Genomic DNA, 22,156 nt, shown 5'->3' with positions numbered 1-22,156 from the left:
AGGTTAGGGGGTTACATCGCTGCATGAAAAAGGCAAGAAAGAATGCTGCTGCTGCTGCTGCTATTGCATTACATTACATTACACTACACTTAGTTGACGCTTTTTGTCCTATGGGACTTGCAGTTATTTTTTACGTGCATTACTGTACATGACATTACATGAAGTACATGGTATTGGGTACAGTCCCTGGAGCAATGTGGTGTTAGGTGCCTTGCTCAATGGCACCTCAGCCATGGATTGAGGTGTAGGGAGAGGTAAGGCTCAGCCATGGATGGAGGTGTAGGGAGAGAGGTAAGGGTGGGATTTGAACGCTCTTATGTGAAGTCCATTTCCTTAAGTATGACATCACGTTGGGGGAACTCCCCTAGGATTCTAAGGTTCTACATAGACTCCAACCCCCAACGTGATGTCATAATAGTACATTTTCTTAAAATGGTTAACCTGCAACCCCACCTTTAACCACTAGGCCACGGCTGCCCCCCACTCTACTACCATGACTACTAGTGATTCTACTACTACTGCTATTACTACTACTAATGTACTACAACTGCTACTACCACTACTGCTACTACTACTACTACTCCTACTACTAATATTACTACTATGCGTGCTACAACTACCATAGCTAATAATTATAATACATCAATAGTGATGAATATACCTATTAGATTGTCATTATATTATTAATAGTAATAAAAAAAATAGCAAACATGTCCCTCATTGACTCAACTTTTCAAGCCATGAGTAGAAAAGTGTTAGATTGACTCATGCCATTACACTTTTTGAATTTGCAAATTTGATCCCCCATCTCTTATGACAACTGGAAACAAAACGTCACCACAGGTGCAAGTACGGTGTCTGAATCACTGTGCGTAGTACGTGCGAACAGGTGGCAAAATTGTGCATGAATGTGAACGATGACCAAATGACTCCTGTGTTGGTTGTTGGTTTACAGCAGTGGTTCCCAAAATGGGGTCGGGACACCTAGGGGACTCGCACAGTGTGCAGACTCCTTCAACTGTCTGACACTCAGACTTCAACTGTCTGCAAAAAAAGAGTAGTTTTGGGTAGGGTGTGCACATTCAAAAACGGTCTCTTTCAAACTGCCCAGGAGATCCAAAACTTAACGCTGATCATGCATATGGTGTCTCTTTGCAAAGAGTCAAACCCACAACTACTGCACTTTAGTACATTAGCAAAGTGAAAGCTAGCTAGCCAACAGCAGTGGGCGCTGAAACTGAACAGCTGAACGTGAAACTGAACATGAACATGAGAATGAATATGGTGTCTCTTTGCAAATGCCCAGGAGACATGAAACATGAATATGGTGTCTCTTTGAAACTTGCCCAGGAGCTCCGTCAGAAAAACTGGAGCGCCATGGAGGCGTTGTCAGCCACCGAAGCCATGCTGCAGGAGAGGTTGAGCCTCAGGAGACCGCCTCAGGTTCGACCCCTTACGGCGTCTTCACGCCCACCTACCTACCTACCTACCTACCTACCAGAGTTGTATAAAGTAGAAGGAGAGGAACTCTTACATATGTAATTACAACACGAGTGGTATGATGTTATATTCTATTACATTTGAAGGAGGAAACCAACGCACACCAGAGGTTTCGAGGAGCAGGTAGCGGGTGCAAGATCAATTTTGTAGAAGAAGATACCGCACACTCTTGTCCATCGTGCTGCAATTTATTAACAAAACAACGTTTCGGCCCGTCTGGCCTTTCTCAAGGTTTTTTTTGACTTGAGAAAGGCCATACGGGCCGAAACGTTGTTTTGTTAATAAATTGCAGCACGATGGACAAGAGTGTGCGGTATCTTCCTCTACAAAAATATTCTATTACATGACATTATACTTACCTGACGCTTTTATCCAAAGCGACTTAGTTATTTACAGGGTGTTGGCTACAGTTCCTGGAGCTTCATGGTGTTAGGTGCCTTGCTCAAAGGGCACCTCAGCCATGGAGTGCGATAGGGAGTGGGAGGGTGAGATTCAAACCTGCAACCCTCTGAATTTAAGCCCACCTTGCAAACCATTAGGTCATGGCTGCCTACATGGTTTCAGCATTGTAATATCATATTACTAGTGTTGTAATTTAATCTGTATGGGGGTCAAAGACGTCTTTGTCATTCAGTGTTAAGGACACCTTCCGCCGACTGTAACTGCAAAAAAAAACATGATTTTTAAATTGTTTCAAGTGAATAGATGACAGCCGAGGATTCCATGAATTCCCTGTAACAATAAATAAATTAAAAAAAGAGTCATGTTTTTTACAGTTACAGTCAGCAGAAGGCATCAGTTACACTGAATGACGATGCCATTTTGAATGTCTTTGACCCAAGGGTACTTCTACTTCTGCTTTATACAACTCTGCTAGCTACCTGTACTGTATCTTCCTGTCGTACCCTCTCTCTCTTCTCTCTTGCTCCATCACAGTAGCTTACCGTGCCATACCGTACGGTACCGTACCGTATATTAGCCAATCATCCACACCTTCGATCAACTAAGAGAGAATGACACAGTAGATCGGTAGACTTCCATCAAATGTCTTGTCACGGATGATTTTATTTATTTAAAATGTTTTTTGTTTTGTTTCTTGGGCACCTGATTCTGATGATGATTTCGTGTTCTGTGTATGCTGTAGTATACAATGTCACGTAGCAACAAGGAGATTGCTGTGTTTAATAATAACACAAACTAATATTACTAATACTGGTCACTAAAAGATACTAGAAGTCATGACATCACATCAAGTTAATCTCTCTAATTGATTTGGTATGTTTAGGCTGTGTGAGTTGGCCTACCTTTTTGAATTTGAAAAAAAGAACTCTAGGCCCTGTCTGGAACAGTTCAACTGTAACTGATGATGATCCGTTATTCCATATTCTCCAATTAAAGTGATACTGTCCCATTTTTGGAAATAAGCTCATATTACACATCCCCTTGAGTCAAGTAATTGAGTTTTACCTTTCTCCTGTACTTTCAACTGTTCTCCGAGTATGGCAGTGCAAATTTTACCTCCATGCTAGCAGTTAACATTGAGTCCTATGAGACCAGCTGGTGGCTAACTGGTCTCATAGGCCTCAATGTTAACTGCTAGCTAGAAGGTAAAATTTGCACTGCCGTACTCAGAGAAAGGTTGAAAGTACAGGAGAAAGGTAAAACTCAATTGTTTAACTCAAGGGCATGTGTAATATGAGCTTATTTCCAAAAATGGGACAGTATCACTTTAAGAGTGTTGTGTGAAGACTCTGAAACAAGATTGTTACAGTCAGACTCCGGTTTTATCTTGATGCCTTTACAAGTGTCTTACAAGAAATAAGCAAAAGGGATGTTCCAACCAGTAATACAGTAGGTATGCATGATTAAACCCTATCAATCATACTCCGATGGGTGAATATTAAATATTGATCATGATTATTCATTACATATTTTCATTGATTGAAAATGGGGGGTGTTGTTGTCAAGAAATACTACTTTGTAGATGCTTGGTTCATTTGAAATGCTGTTAAAATTGGAAGAATGATTGGTATGATTGGATGATGGGATTTGTTAAGAATATGATGTGAAAAGTAGATGAATGGTCTCCACGCTGCAGAAAGTGATGCCCACAGCTGAAAACCGACCACCACAGTGGGTCATAAACACAAGTGGGAAAAAAATAACATTTACTTCCATGTCATGATCACAAACATGACTACACTGAACCGATGCAACCAAACACGCTTGATTTGACCAGAATGGTCAACAATGAAACCTTCATGATCAACAATCAAACCTTCATCTTCACATTCAAATCAGCCTGCCGAACAAGCCCGATGACTGGGCTGTTTGAAAAATCAATATGAAAATCTTCAATGTGGTGTGGAGTATTTTGTAAGATTTAGTAAGTTTATTGTTCTAAAAACAATGCCAACTACATTTTTCATCGTGTTACAATGTTAAAATGCTGAGGACCCCATGGACACACACAAGTGCACACTATTTATGCTAACTGCAAGTCAGCTCTACAACACGTTTCATTCGCTTCTTTGGGACTCAAACCAATTGATTCACGCTTGGTGTTTGGAAAAACGCCAAATTACTTGAGTGGAGGTTGTGCTTGTACTGTAAGATCTCTACAATCTTGTGCCAATAATTCATTGGATGTCGTTCTCAACTTGTTTAGATGTTTTTGCACAGAGTGTAAAGAGGTAATTGTTCAAGTGCTGTAAAACTACACATCTCTGTAAAACTGGGTCTGCCATGGATTAGGGATGCAAATGATTAATCGATTAATCGACTTTAATCGATCAATACATTAACCGATTACAAAACATTAATCGCAATTAATCGACAATTCAACTGACAGGAGACCCAGGTGAAATGGTCATGTGAAGAGGGGTGTGAATATTTAAATCACCTTTGGATTAAAGAATTGAAATAGAATTAATTTAAATGTGGTATTTTATGTCAATTTTTAATTCATTTTTTTAATTCAGTAGTTTTTTTTTTTTAAGAAACATTGAGATTTCGGGGGGAAAACGCAGCTTATCAATTAATCGTAAGTCAATCGATAAGGCTATCAACTAATGATTAATGAATTAATCGATAATTTGCTTCCCTACCATGGATAGATTGTCGTTCTAGAGGCCACGATGGCACAGTGAAGAAAACTGAGGATGACTCTGCAAAATCTAGGCCCAGCACTGTTGTGCTGTCAATATGTTTTGATCATGTCCAAAAATCCAAATTCAAATCCAAATTTTAAATTCTGTCGTTCATTTTAGGATGGAATCGTTAAGGTACCTCAGGTTTGTCAATGTGTCTGGGTTAGACCTGAATCAGTTGATCAAATTGATTTTCATGATTGATTTAATCTCATCCATCCTCAGCTTGTTGTAAATCAATTGATCTTGGTGCCAGTGGACGTTTCTGCGGGATCTGCAAATAAAAGGAGACAAACTTGAAGAGGAATGGAGAATGTTACCAACTGAAACCGTGTCAATGGTTGAGCCTTCTCTCAACTACCGACTCTTCATGTGGATAGCTCAAGTCGTTATCTTGAAGTCAACAAAAGATGTCTAAATCATCAGAGAGTGTGTGTTGTAAGCTGCGTGTCTGACTGGTGTTATTCTTCTGTGTTGTGCTTCCTCATAGGAGCAGCAGACAGCAGTGGAATCCTCAGAGGCGGAATGTAGAGCAACACTCCACAGGCTCCTCCCCCACGTGCCCCTCCCACCTGAACAGGTGTGCACCTTTACCTGTCTTGCACGACACATGCACAGCTCACATAGGATGGACCAATATATATATATCGGTCCGATATCGGGCAGATATTTGCACATTTTAAGTGTATCGTATCGACCAATACGCGTGTGGTTTTGGCCGATACGCAATATTTATTATTTTATGTCATTCTGATTTTTTTTAAAAGCACCAAGACACTTTATTTTTGTATTACTTGATTGTTAGACATTACTTGATAGTTAGAGTAGGTGTTTAAATGTTACAAGTTCTACCTCAATTTGATAATGTTAAAGGAATGTTTATTTTTAGCTTGAGACCTGAAATATTTGTCATTTAAAAACCTTTTTTTTAAACCCATATCGGTCCCAAATATCGGGTATCGGAAATCGGGTATCAGCCAAGTGTGATGGAAAAAAAAAATCGGTATCGCATCGGCCATTAAAAAACCTGTATCGGTCGACTCCTACATCTCACACACTCAGTCATACCAACTTTGATGACAAATATTTTGCACATGCTATGCACACTGTAGTAGATTGAGAAAGCTGTTTACACGTATATGGATCTTTTTGAAAATACATTGGTTTTGGCCTTCTGTTTACACGTAAACAGAGTTTTCAAATCCACTGTGAAAAAGTGGGCTTGGGGGTCCACTCACAAGGGGATTTTAGCGCCAGGGCACACAGAGGTTGAAGGAGACTTTGACAGAGGCGGCAACCAGATGCAGAAATTGTGCTATTGGTGGGTTTATTTACAAGTGTGCAAAATGTGACAAAACAAAAGACTTTCAAAATTAAAACAAAATTCAACCAGAGGGTTGTTCAGGACTGGCAAATAAAGGTTACAAAATGTCAAGTCAAGATTAGGCAAACCTCAGCAGCTGCTCAAACACCAACCTTCCTCCCGCGAATCTTTCCCTCAAGAGTGGCAAAAAATACTCCCTTTTTAAAGGGCTACTAATTACCGGGTCACATGGTGTTTGGCGCCAAAATTACATTCAATTAACCCCAAATTGTTAAACTGTTAAAACTACCTCAATTGCCATCTGGCACAACAAGACAAGAAAACCTTTTTTTTCTCTTTTTTTTCTTTTTCAAAATAATTACATACATTTGGAATATTATTTTACAGATTTAAAATCATCATCAGAAACTAAACATCCCACTACCTCAATCGTCCATTTTCCGAAGTCCAAAACAAAGATTAAACATTTTCTGCAACAATCAGCTCAGGTTTCCCAGGGGAACACAAAATGTGGGGGACAAGGAAATGGGTGCTTTCAGTGTTTGTCATAGAGCTTGAAAGTGACGTCACTTCCCCCGATTTCATGGGACCTCAACAGCGTTTTTAGCCGAAAATCGTACCATGTAATACAATGACTGTATTAAAATGATATTTTGATACCCTTCGAGTTGTGCCATGAGCTCCATATATGTTGTTTCTGATATTTTTGTTTAATTTTTCATACGAACCCCCAAACTTTTTAGAAAGCTGTGTTTCTTCACATTTTTCATGCAGACGGCCTCGGAACAAAACATTGATACTTCTGCATGAAAAATCTTTATCTAGCCTCTTAAACAGCATATTTGTAGCTCAGCGCATATAATGACCGAGATCAGAAGATATTTACTCGCTACCATGTCGTTAGATGGTCGGCTTAGGTCCTGTGAAATGCGGAACTAAGGGGCGGGACTTTCAAGCTCTATGGCGTGGGGAATGCAGGTGCAAAGTGTTGGAAATATGCGGTGGAAATGCATGCAAAGTCACCACGGAGGGACCGAGTAAGTAACGGCGAATGCACGAGTCTAATGTGAGAGTAGGAATGAGCGAATGTCCGAGTTGCGCTAATTGCACCTATGCCGGTAGCCGCGTGGGAGTTTGAACATATTTGTCAGTTTACCTGTTGCAGGTAGGGAGGGAGAATTGGGCAACGGTGAAAAAACAAGTTGCCTTTTTCACATCCACATATCAAAAATCCGGCTTAAAATGATCCCATTTAGGTGACTAAAACGCACCTGTTAGAATGGAGTTGAGACGCCACTCACACATGACTTCATAGGTGTCCCGTTATCTGGGAATAATGGACACCTACTCAGCCAATCAGAAGATGTTCCTTCCGTCTGCTCACTGGGTGATAAATGTTTTTGTATGTATCTACCCACCCTTCAGAATCACCAGCAGTGGCTGCAGAGCTTTGAGACGGCCATGAGGGAAGCGGGAGTCCCTGCAGCCCAGGAGGAGACGAGGGATGTTGATCTCGGCGGCGCTGGAGACGCACAGGTGCGTTTGGGTTCCAAAAATGGTATTCTGTAGTTAGGCCACACCAATTTAATTTGTTGGTTCTCGGATTTTTTCAGGAAAAAGTTGAAGCGAGAGGGCGAAAAAAAAATAATAAAAAAAAAGCTCGTGTGGTAATGCCACGGATGTAATAAGGGGACTGTTATGTTATACCACCTGTATATCAGCCTCACATGGACCTCCAAAGGAAGGTGCAAGACAGGCAAACACCTGGACATGGAGAAGGACAGTGTAGAAGGGAATTAAGGCAGCCAAATAGACCAGGCACCAAATTAGCTCATAGGGCAATTATTATATTAATCTGGTTTGAATAAACTGAGATGATTCAACAGTCTGAAACCGCAGTCTTCATTGAACAAGACAGCAAATACAGCATTGTGACCATATCAATGGAATTACAAGCTATAAAAGTACAACTTTAGAATGTTAGACCACTTACAACAGTGACCAACAAGCACAAGTCCCAAAATCAATAAAATAAAAGACCAAAAATAATGTAATCTCACTCTTCTTTGAGTACAGAATGTGCACAAAATACTACTAGTAACAGAAAAAGTTACAGTAATTAAATTTTAACAAAACAAACAGTCCAATCTGATTCAGATTCTTGACTTTTTCTTGGCACTTCAGGGCTCCAGACTAACTTTTTGCACTGGTTGCACTGGTGCGCCTACATTTTTTTTAGGTGCACCAGCACAAAATTTAGGTGCACCCAAATGTTTTCACCACCCCATACACACACGCACCTCAGCTTTAAAAAGAAATAATTAAAAATAATAACAATAGCAATAATAATAGCAACAACAACAACAACAATAATAATAATAATTATTATTATTATTATTATTATTATATTATTGTTGCTATATTTTAAAAGACCTGGAGCATTTCATGTGCTATAGACTGGTCTTCCAAATGTGCTCTTTATAAAAGACATGACAGTAGGCTACCTAACTAACACATCTTGACTACAAGCAGTTTGGCTGGTAGAAAAGACCAAATTAGTAGCCTTTTAGGCAGTATGTGTTTGACTAGTAAGATCAACATACCAGCCTTTTCTGCAATAAGGCTACGCACACGGCACAAGTACAGAGTTACAATATGAAGATAGATGGATGGATGGATGGATGGATGGATGGATTTTTTTTTAACAAACCCTGCTAAAAATGTCATAATTTTTAAAATCATTAGGCACAAATAGCCTAGCCTATGTTTACAGTGGAATCTGAGGTGAATTGGGTTTTGTCTATTTCCCCGTTTTTGAGCGCTCTCCCTCTGCATAATGAGTGTGGTTTCTTAGCAAGCGCTACGAAGACACGACAGCACTAGTGCGCTCGCTCGCTCAGTCTCTCTCTCCATCTCTCTCTCTCTCGTGCTGTTATGTATGTCTCGAGGTGCATGAACGATGCCTTGCCGACTGAAATGCAGTAAGTAGCCTGCCCTGGTCGCTATCTAAAAACTCTCACAGAAGTCCCGACAGACTAGCGCGTCACCTGTTGTTTGGCCAGCTCTGCGCGCGGCTGAAACGGGCAATTATCCGCACCAGTCTGCGTTTTTGTGTGGCAATGTTTAATATCCGCTCAAGCCATTTAGTTTTTCCCCGTGATTGTGACTCTCTCGTGTTTACAATATCCTCAAGTCATTTTGCTGTTTTTACCGTGATTGTAACTCTCTCGTCCATTGCAAAACTCGCCTGGTTGAGAACACAAAACTCGCTGGCACATGTGAACTCGGATAGTTGAGCGAAGTCGAACATTCTATTCTGAAACGTCGGGCTGCCTGTGAACGAGGAAGGGGGAGAAATTAAGCTACGGGTAACCCGGGGGGTTGCTTCCTCCAAGCGGGACCATAGTTGTTCTACTTTTTTAAAACTGCTATCCCACTCCACTAATTCCACTAAGAGCCATACTGTGTTTCGCCGCTGCTACTGCTAACCCACAGGGGCTTCAACTTTGTCTGTAAAACCATTTGAATGTAACGCGTTTCCTGATTCGCTAGTCGTAATCGGCATTTTGAAAGGAGTGGTTTTATTGGTTCTCTACGTCACATGACCTCCAACTACTAAAGAGACACCTCTCCGTTCATGAAAACATGCAGTCTTCGGGTTTTTTTTTAAGCGATTTCATTTTTTGGGGTATTGAAACTGTTTTTTTTTTTTTTCATTTTGATACAAAATACAAGCGGCGAATCCGAGAACCAACAAATTAAATTGGTGTGGCCTTACATAGATAAAAAAAAAAAGATAAATAGGTTTTATATTTTCAGAGTGTCGTCATCGAATGTATGCTTTTGATGTTGTTGTTGTTGTGATTTTGTGCTGCTGTATATAAATTGTTGTTGTTTTTGTGATATTGTGCTATCTAAATACAGGTTGTTATTGTTGTGATATTGTGCTGCTGTATATAAATTGTTGTTGTTGTTGTTGTTTAGGCGGCCACGTTGGAGCGTCTGCGGGAGTCTGAGGAGGCCCAGAAGGTTCTCCAGAAGGACTGCGAGACCTACAAGAGGGTCCTGGCAGAGACGGTACGTAACCCACCGCTCCCTCCCTATAGCGCATTCAGGCCGACTGAGAACCGTGCTGGAGCCCATTCCCGCACCAAATCGCGAACTGGCCAATCGTGTTCATGCCACCGCAATGCGAACCGCAAAATACTTGGTTATTATTAATGAGATTCTGTATTATGTGTTGTGATAACAGGAGGGCATCCTTCAGAGGCTCCAGAGCAGTGTGGAACATTTTATTATTATTATTATTATTATTATTATTATTATTATTATTAATGAGATGGTGTATTATGTGTTGTTGATAACAGGAGGGGATCCTTCAGAGGCTCCAGAGCAGTGTGGAACAGGAGGAAACGCGCTGGAGGATGAACCTGGAACTCTCCCAAACGGAACTCAAAGAGGTGAACCAACACTGTACTGCTGTCTGTATTTTAGCGTAGTTTATATTACGTTTTGTTTGTTAGTTAGTTTATTTATTTATTTATTCATTTTTTATTATCATTAGTTTTAAAGAAATGTTCATATCCTGACAGATTATGTGAAGGATTTTCCCAAAATATTACATTATGAAATTGAAATTACATTATAAAATGTTATAATATTACATTAATACATCAATATTGCTATTACTAATATTTTCACAAAATATTACATCATGAAATTGAAATTACATTATAAAATGTTATAATATTACATTAATACTTTTTACATACAAATCACCATCATCTCTGTTCTCATTTCTACATTAAAATCACCATCATCTCTGTCGTCATTTTTTACATAAAAATCACCATCATCTCTGTTCTCATTTCTACATTAAAATCACCATCATCTCTGTCGTCATTTTTTACATAAAAATCACCATCATCTCTGTTCTCATTTCTACATTAAAATCACCATCATCTCTGTCGTCATTTTTTACATACAAATCACCATCATCTCTGTTCTCATTTCTACATTAAAATCACCATCATCTCTGTCGTCATTTTTTACATAAAAATCACCATCATCTCTGTTCTCATTTCTACATTAAAATCACCATCTCTGTCGTCATTTTTTTTTAACATACAAATCACCATCATCTCTGTTCTCATTTCTACATTAAAATCACTCCTGTCTCTTCCTCTATCTGTCCCTTTGCAGCTGAGAACTGAAAAGCAGCAGCTGGGCTCAGAACTGGAGCAGGCAGGACGGGAGTGTGCCACATACGTAACGGAGATACACGGGGTAAGACTTGCGTGTGTGCGTGTGCGTGCGTGCGTACGTGTGTGTGTGTGATGGGAGTGTGCCACCTACGTAGCCGAGATCCACAGGGTAAGGTGTGTGTGCGCGAGATCCATGGGGTAAGGCGTGTGTGTGTGTGTGTGTGTGTGTGTGTGTGTGTGTGTGCAGGGGCGGAGTGGCCCACCTTTTCCCACCGGGACAATTTTCCCCTTGGCGGCCCTCTTTAAAAAAAAAAAAAATAAACAGAAAAAAAAAACCAAAGCGAACAACATGGTTTCCTAACCAAAAAGACAAAAGCCACGAAATCTGCAGTCGTACTACATGTGAACATTAGTGTTGTCAAAATATCAACCTGAAGTGGAGAATTGTAGCCTACACCTTGATGAAATGCACAGCCAGTGGTGTAGTCTACGTAAAACGCAGGTATACGCACCCATTTCAAAATTTCAGGGATTACAGTATACCCACTTAAAATTGATTGATCCATTATTTACAATAGCACAAATATATACAGTACACATCAAAAAATGCTCAAATATACAGTATATCCACTTCAAAAAGTAGACTACACCACTGGAGCCATCATCACAGTCCAAAGCATTCATAGGCCTACTAGGTTAGGCTACATCACGCTACTGCTCCATGCAAATGTGCACTCCACAGTCATTTTTGACCGTTTGAAATTGAAATATCGTTTAAGGAAGACAGGATGAGCATGGGCACAAAGTTTTGATATGGGGATTTTTAGAAGAGTAGGCTTACAAAATATAGTATAGTAGCCTATAGCTTACAGAAAGTCTGTCTACATTGTGCAATAAACCCACCATGCAGCAAATAAGCCAAACCTAGCTACTTCAAAGCTCAACCATAAGTCAACTAAATGTATAACCAAACGGTGTAGGCCTACCTTAAAACGCTGTCTTCGTCGCAGCAAATGTCTTTGTTTCTTGCAATCACTCTACTTTAATCCACAGCTTAGCCTACACACCCAGCACTGGTCACATCAGAATCTTGTGTGGTAATTATTTTGTTCCATTTCTTCAGACATAGGCTACATCCTAAATGTACCACATATAAATATATGTATGATAATAATATTATTTCGACTATAAGGAGATATACTGGTAGTTCTAACAAATCAAAACAAAACCCATTGCTTCTGTTAGGTGCAGTTCTCTTCCTTACCACTTGGTGGAGTCTGTTCGTAACCCAATTCAATAACCACAGAGCAAGTGAATCTGGACTGGAAAGACTGTAAACTGTAACAGTCGTGTGGAAATCGGAAAATAACTCATAATTTATTAATATTTCCATCCTTTGGTAACCAATCTACATATCACAGGTTCTTCAAATACTGAAAACGAAACTGTGATACTAAGATCTTGTAAACTTCCGCGATCTACGGTGTATGAAAATTATCAGTAGCGAAGGGGTGTGGCCAATTTACTTACTTGACACCGTCAGTGAGGTATTGCCGTCTGGTATACGGTATAAATACTAACTAGTCAGCTCACTGACTGCTTATATCGGGAAGCGGAATGTTGGAAGTCAGTGCATGTAAGTTCTATCTCAAAATTAAAGGGCTGGACGAACGCAGGGCAGCCACATTATTACATTTCACGGCCGCGGCCCACCGGGACAAGTCCCCGATCTCCCGACGGCCACTCCGCGCCTGTGTGTGTGTGTGTGTGTGTTCAAGGTGCTGGTTACACATATGCAGTGTCTTAACCCATTGATGCCTGATGTTGCGTTGCACAACATTGGCCCTGGTGCCTGGAGCTGCATTACGCAGCATTCAAGCTCATGAGATTTGAGACAACTTTATTAAAATCTCAGCTTATTTGAGATGAATGAACACATTCTAATGAAAGTTGAGGGTCTTGGCGTTTAAATGCAACTTAGTGCATATTGTGCCCCCGAAGATGAGTAATAGGTTTTTATAGGCTGAGGGCAGCTTTTCTTAAAAAGGGCTCAGGCATTCAGCATTCTTTTTTGCAGGTGCCTTAGGCGTCAATGGGTTAACATTTCGTCTCTGACAGATCGTCTTTAGGGGAAAACTCTGTTGCTACTGTGATGTGTGTGTTTTCTAATGTTTATTTATTTTTTTTCTTCCCTTTCCTTTGTTCCCTCTTGTTTCCCACATGTGCGTTACAGTTGAAGAAGCAGCTGGACGAGGTGATCGGTAAACTGGAGGGGGAGGAGAGCGAGAGGAAAGGCGTGACTGGAGACCTGCAGAAGGTGAGAAGGATTATTAAATAGGAAACTGAAAGGAAAATAAAGGTCCGCAACACTGTTTGATGCTCCCAAAATTTAATGGCACGACGTTTCGGACTAACCGTCCTTACTGTGATGAAGGACGGTTAGTCCAAAACGTTGTGCCATTACATTTTGGGAGCATCAAACAGACCTTTATTTTCTTTTCAGTTATCTTACGTTTGGTCCAGCACCTGTGCCACTGATGTGCGCGCATTCTTTGACTTTCTTATTAAATAGGAAGCAATACGAAATGATCCGATACTAGGCTATGCTAATCATTCTGATGGAAATAAATCTAAGTACTGAAGAGGCTGAGACGAAAATGATATGCACTTTCATGAATAATGCTTGGAAATACTGCACATGTGTGACAATCAAAAAGTGTGGACTGTTCTTTTAAGCATGTTCGCGTTCCATGTGTGTGTTTTTGTCCACCAGAGGGCAGAAGTGCACTCTGAGAGTTTATCTAGTTTTATTTTTTGTGTGATATGATTAATTACACCCTTTTGGCACGCGCATTTTTTCCTCAAACACACCCACTCCCAAACAGACAGTGCAGACCTTGAAGAGAGAAGATATGCTGTCCTGAAGTTTGTGCGGTTGTGAAAATTGAGATCCAGAAAGTACACATGTTACGCTATTCCGAGAGGGAATAAATGGCTTTTCCAGAAGAATAGGAGATGTTTATGCAAGTAACACACAAGCAAGATGCAAGCAAGTAAACCTACCACTGGACTGAGGACATCATCAGAAATGTGGCACCCACCCCACATCTGAAGTTATCCAGACCATCCATTTTCTTATCTCGGAAAAAACACAAATGTGCCGTGCCGTAAATGGCCGATTCTGCTCCCAACAATGCGCACGCAGCCGGATTACGTCACATCTGTGTACAAACAGTAAAGGGGTCTATACAACATTGTACAGCAGTGATTCCCAACCTATGGGGCGGGACCCACTGGTGGGCCCTGAAGGTATTCCAAGTGGGCCTTGAAATCATTTTCTACATATTATAATCATATTTTGGCGTGTGTTGTTGATTAATTTGAGTTTTATTCTTACCCCAAACATTTTTTTACAATTTCGAGTGGGCCCCAAGTTGAAAAAGGTTGGGAACCCCTGTTGTACAGTATTATGAAATTGTATTTATTTATTATTATCTGCTCCCAACAATGCGCACGCAGCCGGATTACGTCACATCTGTGTACAAACAGTAAAGGGGTCTATACAACATTGTACAGTGATATGAAACCGTATTTATTTATTTTTGATACGATTTGCCATGTGTGTGTGTGTCCACCAGGCGGAGTGCTCCCTGGAGGTGATCCAGAGTCTGCTGAAGGAGGCCGGCCAGGAGAACCAGCCTGACAACAGCAGCACGCCAACACAAACGGTGAGACTGACAGGCTTGTACGAAATTCCGAATTGAATGAATTTGAATTCAAAGTAATGCCATAATACGAACATTGGTGGTGTCATTAACTTGAATGTCTTTGAATTTAAGCTACACCACCCATTGAGGGTACATAGAACACCACCACCTAGTGTTCGTATTATGGCATTACTTTGAATTCAAGTTCATTCAATTCGGAATTTCGTACAAGCCTGGAGACTAGCATCAAAGAAGGTGGAGTAATAAAGAGGCTTCAAAACCCGCCCACCCAATGCAAAAGTGTGTGCTCAAGTTGGGTCTCCTAAGGGGGCATTGTCCCCTCCTTCTTTTATCTTTGAGGTGTTGGCACGAGAAGTGGGCTACCGCCATCTACAGCACTAAGGGGACTACATTTATTCTTAACCTCAGGACTCCGAAGGTCTACTAACCAAAGGTCTCCTAAAGAGGCGTTCACCCGACAGAAAGTGGATACCAGAAATGAACTAGAATGACTTATCTCTGTCTATAATATCTCTGACTGAACTGTATCTTGTGCACGTCTGTTGTTGCCAGGACCTGGAGAGCAGAGAGAAGACTGTGTCTGGGCTGAACCAAACTGTTAAAGAACTCCAACTACTGCTACAGTCTGTCAAGAAGAGGCTGACCAAGGGCCAGGAAGGGGTAAGACATGAACGGCAATTGTAGATCATGCCTTACATTACATTACACTAAGGTGACTTTTTTGATTAACCCTTTGTGTCCTGGAGATTCATATTCAGGTATTTCAAGATTTTGAGATTTTAGCTGTTTTATTAAATATGTGGGTATGTTGGAGCTGAATGAACACATTACAATGCAAGGGGAGGGTCTTGGCTTTTAAATGTAACACACTTCATGCTTATTTGTGCTTCAGAGGCTGAGATATTTAGGATTTAATAGGAAGAGGGCACCCTTTCACAAAAAGGGCTTAGGACAAAATGGGTTAAACAAGCTCGTAAACAGAACAATAAAAACTAAAATAATATAATAAAATAAAAACACACAGAGGTGAACTGTACTGATTGCACACTGTGCTTTCTTTGTCCTTCCAGGTAGAAGAGGATGTTGTCTTTGGCGGGCTGTGATGTCGAGAGGAGGAAAGGAGACGTTGTAGATTAGCCATGTACAACACCCCCCCCTACTCTACTCTTGTCATGACCACTCGGATAATATAATGGCTCATTCTTTCGAAACTCGGCTGTCGGTAGACCCGAGGTTGTTCTCCCGACAACCGTTGTAAATGTGTTCTATTGCAACAGTTGGGGACAATACTCATGTCTGAAAACACCAATGAGTTAAACGAACTCGGAGTACAGTACACCGAGCTGCTTCGAGTTTGTGTTTCGGAACCCCTGATTTGAGTACCCATTCTATTGCACTTTCCCGAGGAGGCGGCTGGGGTTTTTCCGACAACCGAGTTTCAAAAGAATGCACCATAAGACCCACTACTGAGTCCCCATGATGCCCCCCCACACCCCCCCTGGTCTCTCTGCCTTTACTGTCACCCTTTACTGTCTTCTCTTCTGTTCATAGTGCACACCACAAACCCATTCTACTGTACATGCAGCCTACTGTACACAGTCATACAATCAACCCATGTACTGTACGTACGTAAAAGCAATTGGGATGTCAGTCAGCCTTCTCCTTTTCCTTTTCAGGAAGAAACACACTTTGGGTTTTTTGAGTTCATGAGCGGAAGAAGAAGAAAAAAAAACTAACTAAAACAAACATACACACCAAAACACAAAGGAGGCACTCCATATTTTCTTTTCCCCTCCCCCACCCTTGTGTCTTTGCTATGCATGTATGGTTTAGTGGCTGCAGAACAGGCTCCATTATAACAGGCAGGTCAGAGGTCACATGATGCAGCCATCAGCTGAGGCAGGGTTCCGTTCCAGGGGTGCATTTCTGTGAAGCGCAGTTGCTAACCATGTTAGCTACTTTGTTGGTTGCAATGCAATTTCCCATTGGCAACTACCGAAGTTGCTAACAGGCTAACAACTATACTTTCCAGAAACCCACCCCAGAGTTGAATATAAAGTAGTAGTAGAGGCACTCGTACAGCTGTAATGACAACACTAGTAGTGTAGTGCGTTATCCTATGGTGCAACCGGTGCTGCAGCACCGGGCCCCGCCACTAGAGGGGGCCCCGGACGTCGTGAGATCAGAGAGATTGGAAAATATGAAACGATATTTTGAGACAATCAATTGCACTTTTGACGCATTTCGCCATCCGTAGGCAAGCAGAGGCGCATATGCATATCTTGTCACTAGGCTAGACAGGCAGCTTCCCCCCCCCAAGACTGTAGCTGGAGAACAGTGGCGATTTGTTACAAGTGTTCTTTCTTTTTAATTTTCGCTTGGCCCCCCTACTGAGCCTAGAATCGCCTCTGCATGCACGCAGGAATCGGAGGTCGGAACTTATCATTTCAGTCAGATGCTTCTGGTTGTGTGCCACCAGTGAAAACGGTGGTCAATAATTTTATAGTTTGATGATGGGCTACTGTCTAAAAAAGATGTGAAACTCGGCGTCAGCACTTGCTTCAGATTGTACGGATAAACTTCAGCCCGGCATGGATTAACGCATTGAAGAGAAGGTTGGCAACGTTATCCATTTTTGTAATGTCAGTGTTATAATCGCTTTTTGTAATAATTGTTGCATAGCGATCATGGACTTGTGCAATCATGTAGGCCTAAGCTAAGCAAACAGAGCACAGCACACCAACCTAACTTTATCTTATTCTATTGTTAAAACATGGGGAAATAAATCACGCACCCAACTGCATTCGCGAAAAAGTCTTGCATGGCGCGGCGAGGACCACTTCTGAGGTGTTTTTTAAAGTGTTCACAACAATGCTACGTAGCAAGTGCACCAACCAGCACTCAAAGTTCTGACAGTCTGACAACAACAGGGCAATCCAATCTAGCAAACACTAAAATGATATAGGCTAGTCGCATTTTTCTAAAGCAATGTTATGGCCATTTCCCTAAAGCACTGTAATAGGTCTAATGTCGATGCTCTGTCAGCGTATATCTTTGCGTTCGGCTTTGTGTTCAGTTAAAACATGCCTGGGTACCACTCGCGGATTGTTCAGTTAGCAAGTGGCTCTTAACTGGGAGGGGAAAAAAACTTGCGTGATACATCCACACATCTAAACATTTGGCCTACGAGTTTGCACTGTAATCTACTGTAATGATTGCACACTATTGCATTGTAATGCACCATCTAGATGAAAACCGCTGACTTCTTAAGCCTATATGGTACATTTTGAGGGGATTTCGTGACAACTTCACTTTGCTGTGGTTCGCTGCTAAGGGGATTCCCCTTCCTCGCGTCAAGCGACAGCTGAGTAGGCTACTTTCCTTTGACAGACAGCCAGTTTTTCCAAGGCCATTGGAAGTTACATTAATTAACACGTGTTTCTCACAACGGTTTCGATTCGACAAATTGGTCGGCAGCAACGTAGCAAAAATAAGAGACTTTTGGTTGTGCTTCTGTTTGGTAGTTCTAGCTGAGCCGACGTTTACTCTGCCAAACGGTAGTGCACAGAATCTCCTCCCTGTCAGCTGGCTAGCCTTCCAATGGCTTGCGTTGCGACTGGTGAACTCAGCAGGGGGTTCCGCGCACCCTTTTTTGTGTTGGAGTAGAACGTGTAGCCTGGGTTGTTTCATGCGTTTTAAATAGGCTATGGCTCATTATAATGTGGTGTAGGGGCCCCGGATTGCGTCTGCACCGGGCCCCGGCGAGGGCTAACGCGGCCCTGAGTGTGATGTTACACAGTTTAAACCATGTAATACATCATACCACTGGTTATTACCGTACCTCCGCCAAGGAGGTTATGTGTTCGGTCACGTTGGTTTGTTTGTTTGATTGTCTGTCAGCAGGATAACTAAAAAAAAGTTATGAACGGATTTTGAGTTGTTGGAAATGACAAAAAGGAACAAGTGATATCATTTTGGTGGTTATCCGGATCCCATGGCCTTGGCGGAGGTTTGCAACTCTCTGAGTGCTTCTAGTGTTGTAATTACATCTGTAAGAGTACTTTTATTATTTATACGACTCTGGTTCAGTTCTCTGATGACACACTACACAAGGCCCCAGTTCTGACTCCACTGCAGACCACCGTACTATAAGCAAAAGCATCCGGGTGGCACAATCTACTTGAAGCTGCTGTTTTCATGCGACGGTTTAAATTTATAAATTTACTTCCATGAAAAACTATTAGAAAAGCCACTGTAGAGTTTTACCAACCCCCACTAGGTAGGGATCTCTTTGGTATTGTACTGACTTGTTAATACTTTCACATAGAGTTGTAATTTTTTTTTTTCGTTTTTGCTAATTAATTATTGTTTGTAGCCAAGGAGATTATCAAAGGGTTTTCCTCGCGCCTGGTACGACCCGCCCATAATATTTCTCTTTATTCATGTTCATGGCCTAGAGCTGGGGTTCCCAACCTTTTCCAACTTGGGGCCCACTTGAAATTGTCATAAATATTCGGGGCCCACCTCTGACCCAATTAAGAATAAAACTCAAATAAATCAACAGCAACACACACCAAAATGTGATTACAATTTTTAGAAAATGATTTCAAGGCCCACTTGGAATACCTTCAGGGCCCACCAGTGGGCCCCGGCCCATAGGTTGAAAATCACTGGTCTAGAGGTTCTTTGACCTGACGCAAATGAGGTTTGCACTCAGTTCTGGGGTGCATTTCTCGAAACCATAGTTGCTAACTACGTTTGCTACTTGGTTGTTTTCAATGCAATTTCCCATTGGCAACTACACAAGTTGCTAACTGGCCAACAACTACGCTTCCGAGAAGCGCGCCCCAGGTTTGAAATGACCACCCAATCGTTCGCCGGCCACCTGGAGGACGACTAAACTCTCCCCAGAGAACCATCGCCAGACCATGAATACGGATGCAGAGAAGTATTACGGACGCCGGGTCACCAGGCTAGGGTCCCCCCTCCCCCCCGAGGCATTTGTTTTATTCAAAGTCAAACTTTGCTGTAAATGCATTCTGTGGGTGTTTTTGTTTGTGAATGGGCACTAAACATTCATTGGAAAAGAAAATGATAACGATGGTTGGTTGGTTAGATTATTCAGATTTCTCAGCTCTCCTCTCTTCGCAGCCAAACATTTCACAACGGCAACGAGACGAGAGCGCTTATTGCAACTGACAAAACTGTGAGGGCGGCCTGTCAAAATACTAAGGAGAATGGAAAAAAAACTCATCTAGAATCACAATATTGTTTGACTACTTCTTGTTGCCTTTCACTGAAAAACACCCTAGACTGCAGAGTTGTCCTTCAAACTATCCCGATTTCAAACTGTACGTAATGTAAAGTGAGACCAGCAGCTGGTTTGGCGCTACTCTCTTGAAGCCCCTTTAGGCATGACCTACCTACAGGGGAGCGTTCCTATGTTCCCCGGGTCCTATGTTCCCCGGATCCTATGTTCCCCGGGTCCTATGTTCCCCTGGTCCTATGTTCCCCGGGACCTATGTTCCCCGGGTCCTATGTTCCCCTGTATTTGTATGGGAAAGGGGAACATAGGACCCTTTTTCTTAAAAAAAGGGCTCTATGTTCCCCACATTGTATGTTTCCAAGTTTTCAGATTGTGCCCTTCCCAAAACCATGCCTAAACCTAACCTGTCGTAATGCAATGTTTCTGAGTTTTCAATTTGTGCCCTGACCAAAACTATGCCTAAACATAACCAGTCACAGTTGCAACAACAACCTGTGTTTTGCCATGCGGCAGTCTACTTGAAGCAGTGGGGAACATTGAACCCTTTTTTGAAAAAAGGGTCCTATGTTCGAGGGGAACATAGGACCCGGGGAACATAGGGATGACCCCACCTACGGCACCTTCAGCTGTCCTCCGTGTTTTTATTATTTAATATAACAGTGCTAATGTGGGATATTGCATCATCTGTTGCATCATATGGTTGTCTGTAGAGGAGATACACTGCAAGTTCAATGATGGGGATGTCAAACGAGAAATAGTCTAGAGGCCTATACTACAAAAAACTGGTTTCAGGAGTAAACCAGGTGAAGTTAAGAGGTAACTTGTCTAATAGAAGAGCCTGGAGTAGTCTAGGCTCTTCTATTAGATGATTTATGTGGACCTCTTGAGTTAAGAAGTCCACGTAAATCACCTAATAGAAGAGCCTGAAGTCCTACTTAACCTGGTTTACTCCCATAGTCTAGGTCTCAGTTTGAAAAGAGTTCCCTAACACGAAGAGAGAGAGAGAGCAAGAATGATAAGAGAAAGTGCTCTATACCGCAACACTTGCTTTACTGTTACTAATTTCGTTAACACTCAATAATTCTTTTTTGTAAAACAGGTGACCATTATTAAAAGGGATGCTTGAGATATATATCTATTATATATCTATATATAAAGTTTTTGTGTATTTATTTTTTTTGCGTGTGTGCTACTCTCAATGTGTGTGTGTTACTCTCAATGGTGTGCACTCATCTGTAGTAAACACACAATTATGTAGCAATGGCATCCTTGAAGGATGCTGATAACATAATTTGTCATTTTGGGGGCCCAAGTTTTGTGTGTGTGTGCGTGTGCGCGTGTCTGTGTGTGTGTGTACTCATCTGTTGTAAACACACAATTATGTAGCAATGGCGTCCTTCTGCATTGTGAATATGCATGTGGTAGCCTCTGTTGAAGACAAGGGCCCCAAGTCCCCTTAGGCTATACAGCTCCACACCACTTTATTAGAATAGCGTGAAAAAGTTAATTTATTAAAAGCCATGACATGTTAACATTATTGATGGAATCATGGAAATAAATCAACTTTTTCATACTTTTCTAATAAAGTGGCCTGGAGCTGTATATAAACTTCCTTAACACGTGCCTTATCCTTGAGTATGTAAACACACACTAGAAAGAGCTGCAGCCAGGCAGAATATGTAGATTGCACTTCTGTTGTACACATAAACGCGGGATTTGGGATTTGGCATATGTATGCCTAGCATTTTTGCCCCAATCCCCCTGGTGAAGTGGCAGTGCCGCAGTTAAGCTATTTGTCAAAAGTTTTAAAGGTCTCAAAATACTCCGATAACAACAACAACATGCTTTTTGACACTTCCGCGTGGCTGCCACCCCAGAACTACTTCCGGTTCCTGGGCAATTTTGGCTTGTGCAAAGAAGTTCGCGCAGAAGTTCATCTTCCATCTTTTTATCAAGTTTTTGATGAACTACATGCATGTTACTGT

General features: G+C 41.5%; 2 protein-coding genes across 5 annotated transcripts in view; both read left to right on the top strand.

The window, feature by feature from the left end:
- The window catches only part of ktn1 (kinectin 1), a 73,005-nt gene extending 56,010 nt beyond the window's left edge, over positions 1 to 16,995 (top strand). Inside the window, exons 28-37 of one of the 2 annotated variants that reach the window (XM_063183420.1) lie at positions 1,351 to 1,443; positions 5,140 to 5,229; positions 7,399 to 7,509; positions 9,958 to 10,050; positions 10,341 to 10,433; positions 11,176 to 11,259; positions 13,411 to 13,494; positions 14,816 to 14,905; positions 15,458 to 15,565; positions 15,976 to 16,995. In XM_063183420.1, the coding sequence (XP_063039490.1) occupies positions 1,351 to 1,443; positions 5,140 to 5,229; positions 7,399 to 7,509; positions 9,958 to 10,050; positions 10,341 to 10,433; positions 11,176 to 11,259; positions 13,411 to 13,494; positions 14,816 to 14,905; positions 15,458 to 15,565; positions 15,976 to 16,008 (879 nt within the window). In that variant the 3' untranslated portion in view covers positions 16,009 to 16,995. The remainder of the gene's footprint in view (positions 1 to 1,350; positions 1,444 to 5,139; positions 5,230 to 7,398; positions 7,510 to 9,957; positions 10,051 to 10,340; positions 10,434 to 11,175; positions 11,260 to 13,410; positions 13,495 to 14,815; positions 14,906 to 15,457; positions 15,566 to 15,975) is intronic. The other variant, XM_063183421.1, reaches the window with a different exon arrangement.
- Positions 16,996 to 22,071: 5,076 nt separating this feature from the next.
- Positions 22,072 to 22,156, top strand: part of LOC134434807 (serine/threonine-protein kinase Nek9) — a 22,508-nt gene continuing 22,423 nt past the window's right edge. For all 3 annotated transcript variants that reach the window (XM_063183417.1, XM_063183418.1, XM_063183416.1), the window contains exon 1: positions 22,072 to 22,156. This exon is cut by the window's right edge and continues 684 nt beyond it. The gene's annotated coding sequence lies outside the window, so the exon portion shown is untranslated.

This window comes from Engraulis encrasicolus, chromosome 19, assembly GCF_034702125.1.
Source record: "Engraulis encrasicolus isolate BLACKSEA-1 chromosome 19, IST_EnEncr_1.0, whole genome shotgun sequence".
Lineage (NCBI taxonomy): Eukaryota > Metazoa > Chordata > Actinopteri > Clupeiformes > Engraulidae > Engraulis > Engraulis encrasicolus.
This window is presented reverse-complemented; position numbering and strand designations above follow the sequence as displayed.